Consider the following 18,473-nt stretch of genomic DNA (forward strand, 5'->3'; position numbering starts at 1 on the left):
CACAGCCCCTGCGCTCCAACAACCCAGATCCCCTCCCTCTCTGAGGAGCGCCAGGTCCTCACCTTCCTAGCCAGCCGGCAGCCAAACAGGTTCTTCCCCAGCCTTACGCAGGGCGACCGCCTCGCAGGGCAAAGGAACGCGCGTGGGGGACGCTGTGAGAGAAGCCGAGCCGAACCGGCGCGCCCTGGCCATGAAGAGCGCGGGAGGGGGCGGAGACGCGCGTCTCTTGACCGCGATCCTCTTCGCCCTGCACTTGCGGTTGGCTGCCGGCGCGTGCCCGTGTCAGGATCCCGCGCTTTGCAAGCCTATCTCGAGCCCCAAAGACTTCGAGGTGAGCTCCCCGGACCCCTTCGGCTCTCGCCTGGAATGGGGGGGGGGAGAGTGCACGGATCGGGTGGATTGTCTCGCTCGGTCCCCAATGAAAGTGGAAGTTTAGGGGAGTTTGAGGCATGCAGCGTTGGGCATTTGGCTGGGGAAAGTTAAGCAGGCGTGGCCCGCGCGCGACCGTGGGAGCCAGAAAAGATGCGAAGGACAGGGGACCCACTGAGGATCCCCTTACATCCCAATTATCTGTGTTCCCTATGCATGCAAATACTTCCTCAGCCAGTCTGTTCTGTCTCTAACATGAAGCCTATTCCACCTTCATGGAGCTTAGATTTCCCGAACTACAGGCGGCTGAAAATTCCCCCGCGATTGGTTGTCCATTCCAGGAAGTGGATCGCTGTTGGAATGGATCGATGCTCTGCATTTTTGTCTGTCTTCACGCGGGAAGAAAAAACAAACACACGGGCGGCAACTTCTAGCCTAAGTCTTCATGTGTCACTTGTCTTTCTCTTCTTCAATTTCCTGGCGCTGGGGTGAAACTCTAGGACGGTGGTTGCAAAATGAAAGCAAAGGGTGACTAATCTGAAAATGCTTAGCTAATATTCATAATGGCCAGAAATAACTGGAGAAGGGAGAGATCCAGCCCTCAGGTGCCTCAAACCTCTTCCTGCACCTATTTACCACTTACCTTGCAAAGGACTGGGCGATGTCATCCATCAGCACAGATTGAAATTCCAACATTATTCTGATGACACTCCATTGTAGATAGCTAGGAGCTGCCTTGGGCTTGAGCCTCAGAAGAATAAAATGGCTGTGGGTTTTAATGTCCCCCATAGCTAGCGAATTTCCATCAGTCTCTGAATGGGCATAATATTCCCCAAGGCAGAGTTTGTGCACAAACGGGGGGGGGGGGGTTCTCCTCAAAGAATAGTTGGCAGCTATGGCTAAGAAAATTGTGTGTGTGTGTGTGCACAATTTCATTTTGTGTAGCAGTTGCACCCATTCTTAAATTGAGAAGCATTGCTCACGGTCACTTGTACTTTAGTCACTGGACTATTGCAACATGTTTTATGTGAGGCTGTTCTTGAAGAGTGTTTGGAAGCTTCAGTTGGTTGTGAATGCAGCGGCTCAGGGAATACTGGGCCTTCACATAACACCCACATAAAGTTGCTGCTTTGTGAGGTGTCCTGGCTCCTGGTGGGCTTCCAGAGGCAGTTTGTGGTTCTGGTTGTCAATTTTCCAAGTCCTGCATGGCATGGAGCTAGGTTATGGGACTGTCTCTCTCTGATGATCCCATCAGAAAGGATAGAGTGGGCATCCTCCAGGTCCCATCGGTGAAGGTCTGTCACTTAGTAGATCCTTGGAAAGTCTATTTTCTATCCTGTGGAACAACTTCCCCTAGAGATATGGATTACCCTAATGGCCTTCTGTAGCAGTGGTTCTCAACCTTCCCAATGCTGCGACCCTTTAATACAGTTCCTCATGTTGTGGTGACCCCCAACCATAAAATTGGTGTCTCTGTTCCTAAGACCATCGAAACTATGTGTTTTCCGATGGTCTTAGGCGACCCCTGTGAAAGGGTTGTTCGATCCCCAAAGGGGTCCCGACCCACAGGTTGAGAACCGCTGTTCTATAGGATAAAAACTTGGGTATTCTTCCCGGTGTGTGTGTGTGTGAGTTGTCAGGGTATTCATGGAGCTCTGATGTGGGTGCAGGATTTCCTGTTTATCCTAGTGAGACTTTCGGGGGGGGGGGGGGGAGGCTCAACTATTGCTATTTCTTTTTTTAAAAAATACTATTATTGCTATTATAGGTTCTATTTGTTGTTTTTATTAGTTTACTGTTCAGAGTGCTTTGGGAGAGAGGCAGGCTTATATCAATATGTAAACAAACAAACAAACCCCACTTTGAAGAAAACAAAGAGAAATTACATATCTTGGCCAAACTGGAAAAGCCAAACAGGTTCATGTCTGATTAATACTTGGATGGGAGCTCACCTGGAAGTAGCAGAGCTGCAGGATAGACTGGGAAATAGGAAAAAAGAAAGCACGCCAGAATCTGCCAGTGGCAAGCTATTTTGTGGTTAAGGAAACTACACAGACATTAAGAAATACGTTGGACTCATGAAGGAGGCTTTATTTTTTAACATAAACAATGTGTAGTTGACAATAGCTTCCATGTCCCTATTAGGATTTTTTCTAGACAGTTAACATATCCTAACATTAAGTGCCTTAGGCATTTTTGTAAGAATCTGTCTTTAAACCATCACCAGGATGCTTGGCCTATCAGATGGGCCTTTGTAAAAGAAAACACCCCATAGCAGGATACTGTACAAATATAGGTAGTCCTTGACTTATGACCACAAATGACCATGACAATTGGCCTTCCCCCCCCTGTGAAAAGTGGCAAGAAATGTTGCAAAACATGAGAGTTGGATGCTGCAACAGGTCGTAAATGTGAGCCAGTTGCCAAGGGCCTGAAATAATATGATTATGGGAACAGCATGGCAGTCATATTTTTGAAGGCTTATTATTGAACTGAGCATTTCTATGTCATTCCAAATTATCAGAATTTATACTAAGCAAATAGCTTTTAGGCCCCTTTCCCTATTTGATGGCCTTTGAATTGGATTTTGGACAGAGGATTATGGGAATTGGATCAACATACAAAAAAAAAACCCAAATCTGGCTGTAAAAAGTTTTTTCCCCTAGTCCTAATTAAAAGGTTTTCTTTACCAGCTAAATCAGTTAAAGAACGGTGATGAAAGTGATACTTTTTTTTTTTTTTACTGTTCCCCTCTAGGTCTTTGTATTTGATGTTGGTGGGAAGACGTGGAAAAATTATAACTGGTCACTGATTACAACAGTGGCCACATTTGGAAAATATGACCCTGAGCTTATGTGTTATGCTCATTCAAAAGGATCCAGAGTAGTTTTGAAAGGTAAGTTCTAATTAGGAAAAGGAGAACATTTTCTGCACCTTGTCTTTATGTCTTTTCTTACAGGTAGGACCCACTGAGCTTCATTAAATCTATTCTATATTAAGTGTGTGTAAAAATGCAGACTTAATCATTATGCAACACTCTAGTCTAGCCATTATTATCACAATTTACCCATGACATATTAAAAGCATTTGCATTAGGGCATCACCAGACTCAGGATAAAATAATGTTTTCTATTCAGTCCAATCACTTTTAACACAAAGGGATTCTAGATAAGTTGAAAAATGCCAGTTTAATAGGCATTTCAAAATATTTAGAGTGTGCTGAAAACTCCATCACAGACATAACCTCATGTATATATTACCCAGTTCCAGTATTTTAAATAATGTACAGCTTTCAGTAGTTTTTGTGTCTTCTAAAAACCATTCTCCAGTTGTACATTTGGAGTTGATTGTTATGTACAGGTAGTCCTCAATTTACAACAGATTATTTAGTGAACTTTCAAAGTTACAACAGCACTGAAAAAACTGACGACCATTTCTCACACCTCAGACTGTTGCAGTATTCCAATGGTCACATAATCAAAATTCAGATGCTTGGCAATTGACTCATATTTATGACAATTGCAGTATCCCGGGATCATATGATCCCCTTTTGTAACCTTCTGACAAGCAAAGTCAATGGGGAAGTCAGATTCACTTAACTGCAGTATCATTAACTTAACAATTGCAATGATTCACTAAACAACTGTGGCAAGAAAGGTCATAAAATGGAGTAAAATTCACTTAACAAATGTTTCACTTAACAATAGAAATTTGGGGCTCAGTTGTGGTCATAAGTCGAGGACTACCTGTACAACTTCATTGGAATAAATATCAGGTTCATAGTTACGCTAATTTATATTCATATTCCGCCCCATTACATTTATGTTGACAGAAGAACAACTCTATATATAATTGATATATATATGTTACGGTGAAAGACCGAAATCTGGTGAATGTCGACATTCACCGGTGAAAGACCGAATATTTCATTACATCGTTTTACATTCGGACCTTCACCGGTGAATGTCGACATTCACATAGTCGCTTGGTGTATGTCCGAAAATACCCTTATCCTCTCGACACCCTTACCCTAATCCCCTTACCCTAATACCTCGGCTCCTCGCTTCCTTTTAAGCGTCTTCTATTCGCGGAGTTTTTTTTTTTTTAAACCTGCGATCCTTAAGAAGACGCTTAAAAGGAAGCGAGGAGCCGAGGTATTAGGGTAAGGGGATTAGGGTAAGGGTGTCGAGAGGATAAGGGTATTTTCGGACATACACCAAGCGACTATGTGAATGTCGACATTCACCTGTGAAGGTCCGAATGTAAAACAATGTAATGAAATATTCGGTCTTTCACCGGTGAATGTCGACATTCACCAGATTTCGGACTTTCACCGTAACATATATATAAATTCAGAGAATTGGTGCGTTCTTTCAGTACTTTTCCTAATAAAACCTACTGACAATATTACGCTTTTCAAAAATAAATCATTCTAATATATTTTGGTCATCAGGCTTCACTTACTAATTGTTACTAACATCCTAAATTACAAGTTAACCAAGATTATATAATAATCTTGGAAACAAGAATTCAGACTGCTAAAAAGATACTAATTTTTAAAAATGATCCAGTTATAAGTAAATAATCAGTATCACAAATTAAATTTATTCACAAGGCTCCAATTACAATGAAATAAATTTATGTCCAAAATCAACTTCTTTAAAAATGGAGGTAGTCAGTTTCTTTGATTATCATGTGAAATGGAGACTTGGCCTTTTAGCCTTGACAGGAAAAGTAAATATGTTGTCCCAACTAGGAAGTTATTTCTCAAAGCCTAATGATTTTGTTCTGATCAGTTGTCCCCAGTCAACCCAACTACATAAGTATTAGATTTGTAGCATGGTTGATTGAGAGCTCATCTGGAATGTATCCATATAAAATCATTACTAAATCCAGTTTGTGATAATGTTCTTCCATAATAAAATTTCTCTGCTAGATTTTTCTCATACATTGTTTTTCAGACAAGCCAGTATTACTGTTAACACTAAACAGTATTCAAATGAGTTTGTCCAAATAAGTGTCACCAGTAAAGCAGTATAGAAAGCACAGCAAAATGAGTATATAAATCCCAATCAGTGAGTACACAAAAGCTGAACAACTTGTTGTATGGTTATTATTATTTTGGAATCTTAAGCAACATCTGAAGCACTTATGACCTTGGTATTACTTGTTGTAATTTCTCTTTCATGTATTAATTAATTTCTGATCTTCTCTTCATGCTCATGCTTATGGCCTCTTTTTAAAGCTTTGTGATTAATACAATTCAGCAGATATTCATTCTTGTGATCTGCCCTGATATGTTGATTAAGGCTTTTTAAAAATCATACTTAATGTATGAAGAAAGGCTGCTATAAAGTATATCTTTTACAACCTGGTCCTATTCTTCTGAAGAGATATGGGCCTTCAAAGGTGACTTTTCATTACATAACTCCACGGACAAGGACAGGGGTGGGTTTCAACCAGTACAGACCAGTACGCCCGTACCGGATGGTGAAATTTAGTGTGCCTTCCTGTACCTGTTGGTAAGAAGGCCCCGTACCAGAACACTCCCTCCCCTTGTTCGCTCTTTCACTCGCCCCTCCCATCTGCACCATGCTGCCTAAAAGTTCTCAGAAGACGAACCAGAAGAAGAAAGAACTGGTGAGTAGCTGGGGTGGGGGGTGGGGAGGATGTTGGGGAAGAGGGAAGAGGCAGAGTGGCTGCTGGAAGAGTGTGTGCTTGTGCACAGGTTGTGGGTTTTAAAAAAACATCTGAGTGAATCCAGGAAGAGGGAAGAGACAGAGGGGCTGGAAGATACTATAGGAACACACACGCAGCCCCTCTGCCTCTTCCCTCTTGCTGGATTCACTCAGACATTTTTAAAACTCACAGCCTGTCACACGCACATACTTCCAGCCCCTCTGCCTCTTCCCTCTTCCTGGATTCACTCAGACATTTTTAAAAGAGTGGAAGAGTGTGTGCTGTGCACAGGCTGTGAGTTTTAAAAATGTCTGATTGAATCCAGCAAGAGGGAAGAGGCAGAGGGGATGGAAGTTTGTGTTTAAGGTGGTCAGTAATGTTGAAGACCGGCAAGGACAGCCATATTTCCTCTGAAAGTAGCTGTTTTATTGTTTTGTGTACTTATTTTATTCTTATTTAAGTAGTAAGTGCACAAAATAATAAATTTCCTTTTTTTATATCTTCTTTTTGTAGGTCATTCTTTGGGGCAAAGAATTCAGTGACATCAACTTGGCCACTCCCACCCAGTCACATAACTGTCAAGCCACTCCCACTCAGACACCTGACTGCCAAGCCAGTCCCACCTGGTCACACACCAAGCCACTCCCACCCAGTCACATGACCACCAAGCCACTCCCTCAAAACAGGCCACACCTACAGAATAGGTTCTAAAAAAAATTGAAACCCACCACTGGACAAGGATAATCGTGGATTTCCCCTCCTCATTGGAATTCATCTTTCTAGAAACAATTTTGCAAAAACCAAAAGTGATTTAAATTCATTCAACTTGACTATTTCTAATGGTGATATCAGACAGGGGTTCGGATCTAATTGTGAAATGAACAGAGATCATGATTTATGCCATTGCTGGGCACTCACTATTGTGTTTGGCAAAGCAAAGTTGTTGTGGAGTTTTGTGCAATCAGGAATCCTCCATTTGCAAACAGGAAGTACAACTGCAAAAGCAGAAATAGATATCAGTAATGCTTTGGCATATTAGTAGCCTGGCTATCTGGTGGGGACACTTGTCCCACTTCATTTCTGTTTTCAGAAAGGCGTGATTGTAAAGAGTTTTACTGCAGAGCCACATCACCATAACAAACACAGAATGGTTTTAATTTCTTGCCTTCCTTTTGCTCTGGGGGATGGGAAGATGATTTATCTGCACAAAAATGGACAGACCTGCTAAGTCAATAAATACATTGGGGTAGAGCTCTGCATCTAATTGCTACTAATATTGACTGAGATCTCTCTGTGCATCATTGCTCAGTAGCTTCAGTGTTGCAAAACCACAGAACAAAACTCAAATTCTCAGGACAGAACATACTTCAAAGGAATTGTGATAAGAAAAATGTTGATCTCAAAATATTTTTAATGCCTTAATGCAGCAATTTGGTAAATCATCACCATTTTTATTTCAGGAGATATATCTGTGAAGAAAATTATTGATCCTGCAATTAGAGCAGCCTGGATAAACCAGCAGGTAGACCTGGCCAAAACACAGTACATGGATGGAATCAATATTGACATTGAGCAAGAGATTAACCCATTTTCGGCTGAATATTACGCATTAACAGCTTTGGTTAAAGAAACCACATATGCTTTTCACACAGAAATTCCAGGATCCCAGGTAAAAATAGAACAGTGACTCTTCTCATGTATGCACTACTGTATTTTTTGGAGTATAAGATGCACTGGAGTATAAGACGCACCAAGGTTTTGAAGAGGCATATTAAAAAAAAGTTTTTGCACTCCGCAAACCTCCCAAAAACGGTACGTTTTTCATGAAAACGGGTGCATTTCCCCCCACAAAGAAAGGCATGAATAGCCTTTGGGGGGCTTGCAGAGTGCTCCTAGGGGGTAGCCCCCCCCCCAAAAAAATGAGCAAAAAATGGCCTGTTTTTCGCGAAAACAGGCCTCCTTTTTTGACAAAAAATTGCATGCATAGCCTTTAGGAGCCTTATAGAATACTCCTGGGGACATAGGGGGCAAAATTGAGCAAAAAACAGCCTGTTTTTTGCTCATTTTTGCTTCCCCAGGCCCCAGGATCTCTCTGAAAGCCTCCATAAGGCTATGCACAACCATTTTGGTGAAGGGGGTGGGATTTCGGGATGCAAAAAATGCTGTATTCAGTGTACAAGACACACTCAGATTTTCAGCCCCTTTTTTTGAGGGAAAAAGGTGCATCTTATACTCCGAAAAATACAGTAATTCAATTTTATGCTTCTCAATTATATATCCAAATGCAGTAAGATTTCTGGATATGATTCACACATGCTTCTTATCACTCCTTATATGGCACAAGACTAGGGTATTATTTGATCTCATTTCTCCTCACCCCACCAGAATGAACAGGAATGCCGTGTTCCATATTTCACCTCCTATGTCAGTGATCCCCAATCTTTGCAGCTTGGCAGCCTAGCCACCTCACATGCACAGCTCAACTTACGCGAGCGGCAGGCTGGCACACCTGCCCATTCATGCACAGCTTGATTTGCACAAGTTAAGCAGAGGTTGTATTCAGCAGATTCTGACCAGTTCTGGAGAACCGGTAGCAGAAATTTTGAGTAGTTCAGAGAACTGGTAACTACGAACTCTGACTAGCCCTACCCCCATTTATTCTCTGCTTCCCGAGTCCCAGCTGATCGGGAGGGAATGTGGATTTTGCAGTAACCTTCCCCTGGAATTGGGAGGAAATGGAGATTTTATAGTATCCTTCCCCTGCCACACCCAACAAGCTATACCCACAGAAACAGTAGTATTTTTTAAAAAAGTTTTTATTGGTTTTTACAAATATTTTGGGGAGAAGGGTACATAAGTATGGAGAAAATTTTTGACAGCTACATCATGCGGAAGGTGGTGCTCCCCCGGGATCTTACATCTCTCTCTTATTTTATATATATCAAAATATCATTGTTACATACATATTAGCAGTTTAGGTTTACCTCAAATTCTTTAACATCTTCAATCATACTTTATATCACTTCTAACCATTTCATTATATTAACAATTGCAATGTACTTTTAAATCATTTCTGTGACCTGAGTCTCATTGCTGCCTCCTCTCCCCTGTCTGTTGGCTGAGCCATGGCCCCTCCCCCCTTCATGTCTTGCGCACTGTCACTTGTTCCGTCTAGAAGGATCTTGTGTTTTTCCATGAAGGCTTCCGCCTCCACCACTGTATTAATTTTCACTCTACCACCCTCCCAGAAAATCAACAACCCTTCTGGAATTAGCCATCTAAACCAGATATTTTTTTCATACAATTTTTTAGTTAGAAAGTAAAATTTCTTCCTCTTATCTCTTATTCTTTTTGGTATCTGTTTTAAAATAGTTATTTCTTTATCCTTATATCTTAAAGGTTCCCCCCTTTGAATCCTTAGAATCTCATCTCTTGTAGTCTTTCTAAAAAAATTAACATGAACTTCCCTTGGAACATTGTGTGTTCTAGCATATGCTGAATTAATTCTATATATCCAATCAATATTCCACCCTAGCTGTTGTTTATCTCTCTTAATATAGTCTGCTAACATTGTTATCATAGTCTCCCTTAAATCTTCACCCTCTGTTTCAGGTATATTTTGAAATCTAAGAAAGAAAAACATCCTTTCAAATTCCATTTTTTCCATGTAGTTTTCAGTTGCAGCATTTTCTTTTTGTAGTGCCTTCACCTCTTCTCTCATCCCCACGGCACCCTCCTCCAGGGCGTCTATTTTCTGTCTATTTTGTGAAGTTTGTTGTTGATTCTCTCTGAGTTGTTCCTTTAAGTCCGCCAACTGCTTTTTAATTTCGTCCTGTCCCTTTATAAGCGTCTGGAACATTTGTTGAAACATTTCTTGAGACAGCTGTTCCCCCTGTTCAGAGGGTTTAGGTTGTAAAAAAGAAGATAATTGTGTTTGTTGGGGAACAGGACTTGAAACAGAAGAAGTTGGAGCCAACGCTGGTTTGGGGGGGGGGGGCTTTTTCGCAGGCATTGCAAAACTCAGAGGAAGTTATAAGTTTAGACAGAAAAAATGGCGTCTGCAGAAGTGCACCGTCAGGCGAGATCCACAGGCAGGCAAAGTCCAATGTATTGATATTTCAATACAGCTCCCCGCCAGTTAAAGTCAATTTTTTCCAGCCCAAGGAAGATTATACGAAGAGATGCCTCTAGGATTCACTGGGGTATAGTAATTCCAAGCCAGAAAATTTTTCAAAAGCTACAGTTCATTTGTAACGGCAGTAGAAAAGGAGGGAGAAACTCCATTTTGGCTCAGCCCTCCCAGGGGATCAGAGAACAACCATTCAAAAAGTTTCCATTCATAGTTTATAAAGTTAGCTCACATTCTTTCTTTCGCAATTGTTCTAGCAAGTCATTGTCCCATTGCTTGAAAGAAGTGAATATCAAAAGAGTTTTTTTCCAATTCTCTCTCTCTCCTCCGAGAGTGAGATCGTGCAAAGCCGCTTTTCCGAGAGGGGGGGGAACCCCCCCTCTCCAATCTTAACACTTTTCCAGGATCGAAGAGTCTTAAGGAAGCTGCTAATCCTTATTTACTTATTGCTCAGAAAGGAAAAAAAGAGACCCCGGGTGAACTCCCCTCACCACATTTCAGCTGTTGCCTTCACGTAGACCGTTTCTTCCGATCTCCTCAGGACGAAGGCGCACGTGGATTGCGCGCACCCTATGCCTCCCGGCACCTAGGGCAAAGCTGGCAGCCCCCCTGCGGCCGCGGCCACTCCAGGGGGCTCCAGCAAGCCGCCCCTTCAGCAGGGCGCCCCTACAAGGCACCCTGTGCCCCCCCCCAAGTCAGGGGGAGCCCACCAAGACGGCGAACGGCTCTGCTGATGATTGATTTTGTTATTTTTCTCCATTGTAAATTAGGAATGTTCAGATATTATTACCTTAATGGTTGGTTTAATTTTATTACAGTTTTAATTTTAAATTATTTTATGTTGCTCAGAATGAGCATTACTATGAGAAGGTAAATACATAAAATGTATAAGTAAATAAATACATACATACTACATACATACATACATGCACACATACATACATGCACACATACATACCTACTGTTTAAAATAATATATGATGGTCTCCCAAATATATGAATGTGATTTAAAGTCTAGGCAAATATACATACTGCATACATACATACACACATGCACACATACATACACACATGCACACATACATACATACTGTTTAAAATAATATATGATGGTCTCCCAAATATATGAATGTGATTTAAAGTCTAGGCAAATATACATACTGCATACATACATACACACATGCACACATACATACATACATGCACACATACATACATACTGTTTAAAATAATATATGATGGTCTCCCAAATATATGAATGTGATTTAAAGTCTAGGCAAATATACATACTGCATACATACATACACACATGCACACATACATACACACATGCACACATACATACATACTGTTTAAAATAATATATGATGGTCTCCCAAATATATGAATGTGATTTAAAGTCTAGGCAAATATACATACTGCATACATACATACACACATGCACACATACATACATACATGCACACATACATACATACTGTTTAAAATAATATATGATGGTCTCCCAAATATATGAATGTGATTTAAAGTCTAGGCAAATATAAACCAAGATAAATTTGAGATGCTCCCAAACGGTGCCATTTAAGCTGGTAGCCTTCGATTGAGTGCATAAAATGATGTGCATCTTTGCCATTAGATGTATTTTACCTTTGGTTTCTAAGGGGAAAATTGTCCATTTTTATTACATTATTGTACGTTGCGAGACAAATGCCTTGCTTTCATTATAGTGTTTGAGCCTGTTCCGCTGTACTTTAATATTCCTGTTAGTAATGTTATGGCTTCTGTGCAGACCTATGATTTATATTGCTAGTGCATGATCAACAGTTGGATGACCCACAAAAAGTGGATGAATGAAAAATGATGGGTGTGTTTCTTTCATACACAGGTAACTTTTGATGTACCTTGGTCTCCTGAATGTATAGATAGGCGATGTTACAACTATACTGGGATTGCAGACTCCTGTGATTTTCTGTTTGTGATGTCCTACGATGAACAGAGTCAAGTATGGTCACACTGCATAGCAAGAGCCAATGCTCCATGTAACCAAACCTTAGCAGGTACGCTATAAAACAAGGAAAAATGTTGGAAATCTTTTTTTAAAAAACCCTACAATATATGCTGTATTTCAAATTTGAAGAATGTAAAGTATGTTTATTTAAAGCATTTTATTCTGCCCTATGGTAACAATAACACTTGCAGGAACTGGGTATGTTTAGCTTAAGAGAAAGAAGGACTAGGGGAGACATGATAGCAGTGTTCCAAAATCTCAGGGGTTGCCACAAAGAAGAGGGAGTCAAACTATTCTCCAAGGCACCTGAGGGTAGAACAAGAAGCAATGGGTGGAAACTAATCAAGGAGAGAAGCAACTTAGAACTGAGGAGAAATTTCCTGACAGTGAGAACAATTAATCAGTGGAACAGCTTGCCTCCAGAAGTTGTGAATGCCCAACACTGGAAGTCTTTAAGAAGATGTTGAATAGCCATCTGTCTGAAACGGTATAGGGTTTCCTGCCTAGGCAGGGGGTTGGACTAGAAGACCTCCAAGGTCCCTTCCAACTCTGCTATTGTATTGTATTGTATAATCCCCAGGTATTATTACAATCCAGAAATTAACCAATCTGGGCTGTGTATACAATTAATAAATAATTACAGCTAATTTTTAAAAAATAAGAATTATATCTGTAGTCTTTAGAGATGTGCTATACCTGAAGGGATCTAAATGTAGTATTTAAAAAAAAAACTTTTGAGAGTAAATAAGGTAAAAGCTAAATATCATAATAAAGTGTAATATTTTCAGCTAGAGTTACAAATATTCTCCTTTATTGGAATCTTCAAAATATGTTCTGAGAATTACATTGAGGGCAATTTAACATAGGAGATACCTGGTATAGATTGGATGGTAAGAGCTTACTTAGCTTCCCTTGCAAAAGACAATATCTCAATTAATTAGGCTAATTAGCAATAATCTTGGCCGTGTACCTTTTCTAGGCACTAAGGCTATGTACCAGTGATGGCGAACCTTTTCAACACTTGGCGCCTAAAAGGGAGTGCACGTGCATGTGACACTGAATGTCAAAAAGGTAGCACTTTGCACACGCGCCCGGGCTTCAATCAAGCACACACGTTTGTCTGGGCCACGACCAGGAAGAGGAGCTGCGCCAGAGGGCATGCGTGCGCCAGAAAATGTACCTCTGGTTTCTGGTGCACACATGCACGCCAGCCAGTGGCTTCTGGTTACTGCCACGCATGTGCATGCGCCGATCAGCTGGCTGCGCATGCTTACGCTGGAAACCAGAAGAGCTGGTCTTCTGGTTTCCGGCACCACTGCACCCACAAAGACCAGCTGATTGTCATATGCGCATGCACGCCAGAAACCCGGAAGACGAACAGGCAACATGGCTCCATGTGCCTCTTCGGGCACACGTGCCATAGGTTCGCCATCACGGTTTTGTACTATTACTTCTCTACATTCTCATGAAAGCAAAATAAATAGTAAGAAAAACTAAAGATGTTCATCTAGAACAGTGTTTCTCAACCTTGGCAACTTGAAGTTGTCTGAACTTCAACGCCCAGAATTCCCCAGCCAGTGGCTAGGGAATTCTGGGAGTTGAAGTTCAGACATCTTCAAGTTGCCACGGTTGAGAAACACTGATCTAGAAAGAGAGGACCATATCTGAGCGATCTGAAGATTTACTTGTATCTTGAATGTTCACCTCAGTAGCCTTTGCTTGATAGTGCAAATATAACTAAAAGTATGGAAGTATATGGTATATAAGAACAAAAAAGCATGTGGATAAATTCTGAATTTTATGTTAAATTAGGGTATGACAATTACACTTTCATGGGCATTAACCAAAAGAAGTTGGTGATGGGAGTGCCATGGTATGGCTATGATTATACTTGTCAAAATTTATCAAAGGTAAGAGTAAAACAGATGACATCAACTCTGGGATTTACTTTACATAAGTAATAATCCTCCTTAAAGTGTTAATACACATCCATAACAAAAGTTGTATTTTTTTCAGACTCATGAGTGCATCATTGAAAAAATCCCTTTCCGGGGAGCTCCATGTAGCGATGCAGCAGGACGTCAGGTGCCATATAAAACAATAATGTCTCAAGTGAATAGCTCTGTTTCTGGGATTCTGTGGGATGAGGAGCAGAAAGCGCCATATTTGGAATATAAAGTAAGTTGTTTATTTATTTATTTGGAACATTATTTTAGTTTAATTAGTTTATGTCATCAAACAGATAACATAACTATGTTGATTCATTGATTTGGGCGGGAGGGGGGGGAATCACCAAATAAAAGTATTGCGTTACTTTTACTAGAACCAATATAACAAAGTCACAAGGAAGTCACAAGTAAGCTTCAAATCAAATCCAACGGCAATATGTGTAGAAATTAAAGGGCTTGCTTACAATAAAGCAGTGTTTCTCAACCTTGGCGACTTTAAGTCCTGTGGACTTCAACTCCCAGAATCCCCCAGCCAGCAGCTGGCGGTTGAAGTCCACAGTTCTGGGAGTTGAAGTCCACAGGACTTAAAAGTCGCCAAGGTTGAGAAACACTGCAATAAAGGAAAGAAAGGGTAAGGATAAGGGGAGGAGAGAGAAGGGAAAACACGAAGGAGATGATGTGAGTAATCTTTCCTAGAGCTGGGGATTGAATCCAAATTATTCAGCTTCATTGAATTCATTTGGTGATTGCGTCAAATAATTTGAAATCCGTTTAGCGACTATTGATTTTCGTATTTCATTTGCAGAAAGGTGACTAGTGAGCTGAAGGACGGAAGTGAAAGGAACATCAGCTAATATATTTGTTAATATTTTTGCTGTTACGTTCTCCTATCTTACAGGATTCACGTGGCGTTTTTCATCAAGTATGGTTTGATGACCCCAGGAGTATTTCTCAGAAAGCCACCTATGTGAAAAAACATGGCCTGAGGGGCATCGGAATGTGGAATGCAAATTGCCTTGAATATTCTGGGAGTTCTGAAGCGAAACAACAGACAGAAGCAATGTGGGATGCCTTGATGCCAAAATAATGTGTGTGTGTGTGTGTGTGTGTACACTGCCATTTTAAATTTAATGCTGTTTTAATTATGCGCCAATTTGAGTTTTAATTACACTATATTACACTTAATCTATTCTTGTCAAGAAATAAGTTACAGTGCATTCAGAATGTATTCAGACACACACACCCTTCACGCTTGTCAATTTTGTTACGCCGCAGCCTGATTCTACCGTTGTTGAAATTCATTTTTTTCTCTCATTAATCTACACTCAGGACCCCATAATGACAGTGAAAACAGAATTGTATAAATGTATGTAAATTTATTAAAAAGAAAAAAAACCTGAAATATTACATTGGCACAAGTATTCAGACCTTTCACTCAGTACTTTGTTGAAGCACCTTTGGCAGCAATACAGCCTCCAGTCTTTTGGGGTATGATGCAATAATCTTTACACACCTGGATAATGGGATTCTCTGCCATTCTTCTTTGCAAATCTTCTCAAATTCAGTCAGGTTGGATAGCAACCATTTACAGATTTCCCCAGAGATGTTCAATAGGGTTCAAATCAGGGCTCCGGTTGGGTCACTAAGGCATTTACAGAATTGCCTTTAAGCTGCTACTGTGTTGTTTTGGCTGCGTGCTTAAGATCATTGGAAAGAACCTTCTGCTCAGTCTGGGGTCGTGAGTGTTGTGGAACAGGTTTTCAATGAGGATATCCCTATACTTTGCCCCCTGCAGCTTTCCCTCAACCCTGATCAGTCTCTCAGTCCCCGCTGCTGAAAAACACTACCACACATGATGCTGTCACCGCCATGCTTCACAGTTGGGATGGGTGATGAGCAGTGCCCGGTTATCTCCAGCCATAATGTTTAGAATTTAGGCCAAACAGTTCAGTCTTGGTTTCATCAGACCAGAGAATCTTGTTCTCACAGTCAAGAGTCCTTCAGGTGCTTTCTTGCGAATTCCAAGTGGGTTTTCATGTTTTGCATTGAGGAGAGTCTTCTGTCTAGTCACTCTGCCATAAAGCCCCGATTGGCGGGGGCAGCAGTGATGGTTGTCCTTCTGGAACTCTATCCCATCTCCACACAGGATCTCGAGTTCAGTCAGAGTGACCATTGGGGTTTTATCACCTCTTACTAAGCCCCCCCCCCCCCAATTGCTCAGTTTGACAGGACAACCAACTATTGGAACAGTCCTGGTTGTCCCAAATGTCTTTCATTTGAGAATTATGGAGGCCACCATGCTCTTAGGAACTTTCAGTGCAGCAGAAATCATTGTAGCCTTCCCCAGATCTGTGCCTTGCAATAATCCTGTCTCTGATCTCTGCAGGCAGTTGCTTTGACCTCATGCTCTGCTACAGTATGCATTGTAAGCTGTGAGGCCTTCTATAGGGAGGTGTGTGCCTTTCCAAATCTTGTCCAATCAATTTAATTTTCCACATGTGGACTCCAAGATGAAGAACCAGCAACTATCAAGAGGCACCGGAGCTAAATTTCAAGTGTTGCTCCAAAGGGTCTGAATACTTATGCCAAATTGATACTGCATTTTTTAAAAAATAAATTTACAGATATTTCTAAAATTCCTTTTTCAATGGCATATTCAGTATAGATTAATGAGAAAAAATGATTTTCAACAATTGTAGAATCAGGCTGCAGCATAACAAAATTGACAGAAAGTGAAGGGGGTCCGAATATTTTCTGAATACATTGTAAATTTAACTTTCTTACACACAATTGTATGGTTTCTTTCCTCCAACTAGTGTGGCTAATTATAGCCAATCTATATTCTGGTCAATTAATATAACCCAAGGATTATGAAAGCCCTAGAAATAATTGAATACCTTTGAATAATTGATTTCTTTTTTTTTTTCTAATAAAAGACGTGTCACAATCTTCCATCTCCATCCTAAAGTTATAGAGAACTGAAGCTAATCTTTCCTAATTTAAGCAGCTTTCTAATCCAAACTAGCCAAGATGCGAAGCGAGGGAGAAGACTGAATAACAAGCACCAGAAATATGATGGGAATGAACAATAAGACAAAACCCTTTCATTGATCTTTATTTGGCCATCAGTATTGTATTCCCAACCCTGATTTCTACTATGTTGAAAAAAACCTCAACTCTCCCAATCCAGAAGGGTTTCCCAGCTAGACAAGCCCCAAGCAGATCAAAAGGAATAGTGATCTAATTTCTTCAGATTTTTTATGGAGTGACTTAAACAGCTCTCTAATGCCATTCCTTTTAGTTGCTATTGACTATTATATTAGCAGTTAAATGAAAATAGTAATCAGAGGACATCACTCTGAGGCTGTTTAGATTCTATCGTAGCAACAGCACTTAGACTTATATACCACTTCACAGTGATTTATAGCCCTCTCTAAGCTGTTTACAGAGTCATCATATTGTCCCCAACAATCTGGGTCCTCATTTTACCCACGTCGGAAGGATGGAAGGCTGAGTCAACTTTGAGCCTGGTGAGATTCGATCTGCCAAACTGCTGGCAGCCAGTGATCTGCAGAAGTACCCTGCATTTGAACAGATGTCCAAAATGGAAGGGAGAGAAGAATGTTAATGGTTATTGTACTCCTTTTGCCTTCTGACAACTAAATGCTTGAGCAGGGTTTAAGCCTCCTGATGAAGCAGAAGGTTGGACTAGAAGACATCCAAGGTCCCTCCCAACTCTCCTCTTTTCTATGTGCGAAGAAATCAGTGCAGGTTTTTTGGGGGGGAGACGACATTTGCCATACGTTGCTTGTCCTTTGTGCTCAAGTTGGAATTAGAACTCAGTCTCCCATTTTCTAGCCTTGTGCCTTAATCATTACACCAAATCGACTTTCATTTTTATATGGTAATAATTAAATGAACAAAAATGCTATGTACTTCCTCTCAATGCTTTCTTTTATGTAAGTTTATACCAGTGGTGGGATTCAAATTTTTTTACTACCAGTTCAGGCGTGGCTTGGTGGGCATGGCATGGCTTGGTGGGTGTGACGGGGAAGGATTCCCTCCTGATCAGCTGGGACTCTGGAGGCAGAGAATAGATGGGGGTGGGGCAGGTTAGAAGTGGTATTTACCAGTTCTCCGAACTACTCAAAATTTCCGCTACCGGTTCTCCAGAACTGGTCAAAAGCTGCTGAATACCAGTTCGGTATATTGCATTATAATATAGCATTGTATTATAGTATATATTGTATTATAAAATAATATAAAGCCCTTGCACATAAACTGAAGTAACATTGTATTTTCTGCAATCTGAAGTAGAAGCTTTCTCTAAGTTTAAAAG

General features: G+C 40.8%; 1 protein-coding gene across 1 annotated transcript; it reads left to right on the forward strand.

The window, feature by feature from the left end:
* The first annotated feature begins 26 nt into the window (after window positions 1–26).
* CTBS (chitobiase) lies at window positions 27–17,083 on the forward strand. Its single transcript, XM_081946629.1, has 7 exons — window positions 27–331; window positions 3,127–3,265; window positions 7,509–7,717; window positions 12,063–12,234; window positions 13,998–14,095; window positions 14,202–14,363; window positions 15,033–17,083. The coding sequence occupies exons 1-7, from the start codon at window positions 191–193 to the stop codon at window positions 15,219–15,221; spliced, it is 1,110 nt and encodes a 369-aa protein (XP_081802755.1). The 5' UTR covers window positions 27–190; the 3' UTR covers window positions 15,222–17,083.
* Window positions 17,084–18,473: the final 1,390 nt, after the last annotated feature.

Source organism: Natrix helvetica (genome assembly GCF_964273705.1).
Source record: "Natrix helvetica genome assembly, chromosome: 3".
Classification (NCBI taxonomy): Eukaryota; Metazoa; Chordata; class Lepidosauria; order Squamata; family Natricidae; genus Natrix; species Natrix helvetica.

Coding starts and splice junctions, on each gene's coding strand:
- CTBS (XM_081946629.1), top strand. CDS start 191: ATGAAGAGCGCGGGAGGGGGCGGAGACGCGCGTCTCTTGACCGCGATC. Junction 7,718..12,062: donor CAGAAATTCCAGGATCCCAG/GTAAAAATAGAA, acceptor TTTCATACACAG/GTAACTTTTGATGTACCTTG. Junction 14,364..15,032: donor CGCCATATTTGGAATATAAA/GTAAGTTGTTTA, acceptor CCTATCTTACAG/GATTCACGTGGCGTTTTTCA.